Consider the following 6,000-nt stretch of genomic DNA (forward strand, 5'->3'; position numbering starts at 1 on the left):
TGTGGTGAGTTTATGTTGTTTTTAGAAACAAGGTATGGTGAGGTTCTATTGTTTCGCCCTATGGGAACACATACAGAGTATCTATTTGTTATTTTTTATAATGTTTTGATATTGCATCTTGTTTATATTTTAAGAAGAAAAAGCAGTAGATTATGTGCTGCTCTCTTTTTTCTAAAACAATACATTTTGGAACAAAAAATAAAATGTCCAAGGATTATTTGCTTGGTGTGATAACTATTTGTACATCGGTCAGTTCTTAAAATACTATTTCATTCACAAAAGAATAACAGTATATGGGGCACAAGATTCTGTCCAGATCCAATTGTCAAGATGTAAACTTGTGCACTACTTTCACTTTTCTGTATTCAGAAACCCACTCCAAACATAGGCACGGCTGCAAAGCAAGATTTATCTTTGCTGCTTATGTCTTGAGCACAGAATTATTTGAGATGTCCTAGCATGTAAGTGGGCGTCAACTAACTCCCTTTGGTGACTAGTGTGAAAGAAAGAACTAAATAATCATTAGGTGGGAGAACTCTGCTCTACACATTGGATCCCCTACTCCACTTTAGAGACTTTTGAGAGTCCAATCAAAGGCACGGGGCAGCTTTCCATAAGAAGACTTCCAGCACTTCTTGGTGGGGATACATTACTACCAATATAAGAGCGCCAGCACTTTTCCGTGTGAAGCAGATACTCAAATATCTGCTTCACACGTATATAAATATAAAGAGTATCTGCACTTCCCTCTATTCATTTCCAACACAGGCACGGAGTGTTTCAGAGTGTTGTAGACAAGCAGATAGATATTGAGATGACAACGGATAATCACTGTTTCGTCTTCCCAACCTGCCCATTATTTTCTTCCACTGGGGGCATAGCAGAAGTGTAGGTTTCATCAATCTGGCGGGGAACAGATATACGTTCATAGCATAAAATACTTCTGCTCTCTCTTATTCTATTCCTTTAGAACTCAAAACTCAGCAGCTAATTGGAACTGTGCCACTGCTACATCAGTGTCCCTGGGCACCGGGCCGAGTCTTCAGGTCTCGTAAACACATTCGCACGTGTGGCGCCCGATGCCACAATTCTTTTTAGACCGCACCATATGACCTCCTCCTCAGATTCCCTCACTACCACCAAGCAAAAGTGACCTTCATCTCTCCACTGACACTCTCTCAAATGCATTTAATTTATTTTCAAGAGTTGGTAAAGTCTGACTTTACTAATCCACTCCGCTATCCACATATAATACAGATCTGTTATTTGCAGCAGGCATATAACCCTCTGTGCTACTTTATGGTGAGTCAAAGCTGCTGCTAGACAAACCTCCGATCTCTCTCTCTAGCATGAACATTAATCACAAGAGTTATCTTGACATTTTTATTGCTGCCTATAAGCTGGAGTCACAAGGAACTCCGCAGCAGCTGCTTTTAAATGGTAAATTATTGCTAAAAACAGCCCCTCCATCCAGGTCAGCACCCTCGCACTACCCTAAAGCCGGCCCTGCCCTGCAAAGGCGGGTGACAGGAGCCTACCAACGTAGTCCGAACAGACCGGATCCATTTCGGAGACGTTCTCACGTAAAAAACAAGCTCGGGAAACCAATGCCAAAGGCGTAGTCATTAATATATATATACATATACATATATATATACACATATATACACACATATATATATATATATATATACACACACATATACATACACACACACACACACACTACACATATACATACACACACACACACACACACACACACACATACATACATATTTTTGATTATTTACTTTTTTAAAGGAGGAAAAGTGCAACGGGTGTATGTCACGGAGACGCAGATGTTGGTACTACCTCCCACTCCGAGCAGTACTGCTACATAAAGACTGAAGGATGGTATATTTCAGTTATCAGTCGCGACAGCCGTCCTTGCCAAGTATGTGGAGCTTACATAAACTTCCAACTTCCAATGTAAAAGCAATTCATACACCCCGAGGTGTTAAGCCTTCCTATAACGTGTTGGAAAGCAGGTAATACGATGCAAATGCCATTTTTAACAGCGAATGAGATCTTCAAAGATATGGGGAAACAGTAAACCTGGCTCGGTCGGGAGTGTACTGAGCACCGATCCTAGCAGGGGCACCGTTGTGTCATCTTTCCAGTGTCTCCGTAGCGCAGGGCTGTGGGGACAGAGGCAATAAACAGCGCCTCAGCCTGCACCCTTGGAACAGTATCCGCGCATGTGACTCACCGCCTGCACGGGCCCTGGCGGCCGGCCAGCGCTGCTCCAATGGGACGGGCTGCCAAACGCCGGCTAGGGCTGGCAGCCGGCCACGGCTCGGCTCCAACAGGACAGGCAGCTGCTGCGCTGCAGAGACGTGCTGTGCTGGTCTGTCACACGGGAAGGCGTTCAGCTCCTCCAGCGGCGGTGCACCCCAGGCTGCGCAGGAAAGGCGTCCGGAGGAACGGATTCCTGCGGCCTTCCTGCATTCAGCACTTTAAAAGGGAGCGAGCAGTGCCATCAGTGGGGTGCAGTGTGCGGGGAGAGGTGGGGCGTCTGTGAGCTGCAGCAAGAGGCGGTGCTGGTCAATCCAAGCGCCTACCTAGGAGCAATCAATGTGATTGCATTTCCAAAGTATGCATTAATCAGTCCCAGGGTATCTCCAGAACTCTTACCAAGCCAACTCCCTGAGTGAGGTACAAATCAGCACCCAACATGCTCCATAAAAGACAGTCTAGAACTCTAGATCCAACGCCCTTGCAACCATTCTCTCCAAATAGGGAGCCCGGGTACCAATGCAAATGGGAGTGCTTTACGACCTCGTCCGGGATATGAAGCACTATACGTAACAATAAATAAATGAACGTTTCAAAAATCGTTTGGCACAATGCATTCCAATAAAGAGCTAAACAAATATCGTCTTTCTAGTAAAATACTTAACGAATTAAAGTTTTCACAGGGTTACACTTTCCAATCCCAGGGAGGTAAACTGGGTTTTTTGAAGTGTGAACGTCTGGCCCATGCTAGTATTCATACACATCTTTGAAGGAAGACAGCGTTATCACTGGAGTTGAAACGTGTTACCCGTATAGCAGTCTCTCTGACCCCATGGCCCCAAGCTTTCTCGACCCAAGGTGGTAGATAAGGCAACAATAATTTATCGAATTAGGAGGCAAGACCGTTACGTTTGATAAGCATTCTCACAGTTCCCCTCAATTAGAATTCTCCAAAATAGAAAAAAATGCCGTCTAATACTTGGATTTTTAACAATAAAGTAGTAAAATGCATATACATTCGGCAAATACTGGCCTGAAATTCAGACTTCTATTGAACATGGGCAGATGAAAAGTACATGGCTTTCAACTGCCCCCATGTCATGTTAATCCCTTTTAGCCAACTCTGGTTGTTAAGCCAACAGCTGCATGCACGCTGGACCTTATGTACAGACCTGCATGTCCCAATATTGCTGATTGCTTTAATTGTTTTTGGTTTGTGTGGGTAAATGAGAAAAACTGGACTGGGTAAAAGTTACTGTGTGTATGCGTTGATATTTACCTGGCGTGACCCATCTCCCCACAACCTTTAGAACAACAGACTGCTGTACATAATGGAGCGAGACAATACAACATGCGCCAAATAGTCATTGCCATTTTTTAATTATATAATAACGTCAAATCACTACTGAATTGCATTTCACTTATTTACGATCATAGACACTGAGATAACAAGCACATCACATAGAATCAAACAATCGTCGTTCAAGCATCAAAGCCAAGATTAAAAACGTAATCCCCGGCGTCAGCCACCAATTCGTTAGGCCACATTTCATAACATTGGACATATTGACAGCTACAAGAGTAAGAACCCTTATGAAAATCACCAATAAAACATAGTAGGTAGAAAATGACTAGTTTTTACTTTGGTTCAATTTACCACTCCAGGCCAAACTCAGGCAAGTTCAATGCATGGAAGACTATTGGTTAGCACCCCAGTACAGGCATTTAAAAAATCTTTTCATTGGATTTGTGTACCTCTAAGTATAGCCCGTCGCAAAACAAATACATGGTTCTCTGTAACTAAGCCATCAGAAAGTTCTTAATGTGACTAATTGCTTCTGTTGTTTCCTATGCCGTCCTGCAGCCAAATATCAAAATAATGGGTGTTTAAATGTATGCTTGAGTCAATAGGTTGGAGGATTAGGTTAGGGTGGACTTGCAAATTTGTAGTGCATCAGACACGGGATGGAGAAGGAAGAGAACACACATTCAGCTGTGACCCGCTGCTTTGAAGCTTCTTTTCATTCACGCGCAAAGTGGCAGCACTTCACCCACACGAAGAAGTGCTGTTACTGAAAAGGGGCAAACATCAGATGAGCACATACTGACAGGAGTCTAGCTGGCCCACTTAATGCACAACCTACCATCTCTTTTCACACAATGCAAATGCATGCACCGCAGGATTGTAGAAGTACATGTGGCAAGTTTCCTTGTGCTAAAAACCCAAGAAGGAATACATCAAGGATTACGATCTCAATCATTTTATTATTATATTGATGGAAAAGAAACAACATTCTCAGGTTTTAGAATCCTCTAAGCTTAATTCCCCATTTCGCGCTTTTCTTGGATGCTACTTGGAGACCAGTCCCAGTGACACCCTCTCCCTGCAGGGCATCCCAGAATGAGACTACAGCCCCCTTGCCTGTTGTACCTTTGTGCGGCACCGGCCGGCCGTTTCCGATGCACGGGTTTCTTGGCTCCGGCTCCGCTCTGCTTCCGCCAGGGATGACTGCGGGAAGCTTGGGGGTCAGGGTCGCGGCCCAGGTTCCGGATCGCGCCCTTCTCCCGGTCTGCGAGGTCTCCCTGTCAGTGGCGGCCACAACTCGGAAAGTGTCCGCGCTGCCGAACGTGCGGGGCAGACACCGGTGGTGAGCCGACCGCGGGGTCATCCCCGCACATGGCCCATTGAGAGCGGGAGCCTCGCCCCGTGCATTAGTGATGGTGGTAGGCATGAGATGACAGACCCACGCACCCCACTTTTAAAACGACCACTGGCCTGATATGCAAAGGGATGAGATGACACCCGGGTGCACTGAAGATGCCTGAGCGTGGCAGGGAGATGAGAGGCGCCCGCCCCCTGCTCTGATGGAGGGAGGCATGACAGGGCCGGTCACCTGCATTAAAGGTGCCCGGCGGCCGCAAGCACAGACATGGATGAGCCCTGCATTCCAGGTGCCTGGTAATGGAAGGTGTAGCGTGCCAGGCACTTCGTGCATTAGAGATACATAGAAACAGGTGAAAGAAGAAGGTAGAGACACTCATGCACTATACGTACTCAGTCGGATGCGTGTTTAGGGCAGGACCCACCCCTCTCTCTGGCATCAGCGTGTGGCAACGAGACAAGAACATTAGTAGTGTTGAATGGTGCCCACCCCCCGGCCCTGAGACTGCCTGGGAGGGACAGCGATGGGTGAAATGCAATGGCTAAGTGTGAGGGTGGCGGGCGTGAGATGGCATGCCCCCGGGCAGAGCTGCTCCCGCTGCAGGCCCCAAGCACATACTACACTCCTCCCGAACCAGGCGGGAGGTTCCCGGTCGCGGGGCTTACCTCCCGCCTCCGGACGGAGAATCTGTAAAAATCCGATTGCCTCTGCCCGGCCTTCGACTGTAAACGACTTCAAATGCTGAAGGCAGGGAGTGGCAATGGGGAATCGAGTTAGCGCTGATTGGCAGACAAAAGCAGCGACACTGGCGAGGGTGGGCGACTGTCCCGCCTCATCCGCCCTGCGATTGGCTGAACGAAGGGCCCTGCCCGGAAAATCCAGCTCAGTCAGCCGGAAGAAAACGCCCCTTGCCCCGGGAGAGACTGCACCGCTGCTCCGGAAGTGGTGGATATGAACTGTTGTCTGATGTTTTAGTTTAGGTGCGTTAGATAGTTCTACTTATTTCGAGGAAGAAGCGTTTTCTGACACTGAGAATTACTTCTCTGTATAGCGGTGTCCA

The 6,000-nt window shown here is 46.9% G+C and overlaps 1 protein-coding gene across 6 annotated transcripts in view; it reads right to left on the minus strand.

Moving 5' to 3' along the window:
• PDP1 (pyruvate dehydrogenase phosphatase catalytic subunit 1) overlaps positions 1-5,705 on the minus strand; it is a 98,111-nt gene extending 92,406 nt beyond the window's left edge. The window contains exon 1 of one of the 6 annotated variants that reach the window (XM_078687037.1): positions 5,606-5,705. Coding sequence is in view for 1 of the 6 variants with exons in the window: in XM_078687036.1 (XP_078543162.1) it covers positions 4,709-5,009 (301 nt within the window). In the remaining 5 variants the exon portion in view is untranslated. Of the gene's footprint in view, positions 1-2,097; positions 2,115-4,708 lie in introns of those variants that run through there. The other 5 variants (XM_078687036.1, XM_078687039.1, XM_078687038.1 and 2 more) reach the window with 5 other exon arrangements.
• Positions 5,706-6,000: the final 295 nt, after the last annotated feature.

The sequence above is a fragment of the Lissotriton helveticus genome, chromosome 4_1 (genome assembly GCF_964261635.1).
Source record: "Lissotriton helveticus chromosome 4_1, aLisHel1.1, whole genome shotgun sequence".
Lineage (NCBI taxonomy): Eukaryota > Metazoa > Chordata > Amphibia > Caudata > Salamandridae > Lissotriton > Lissotriton helveticus.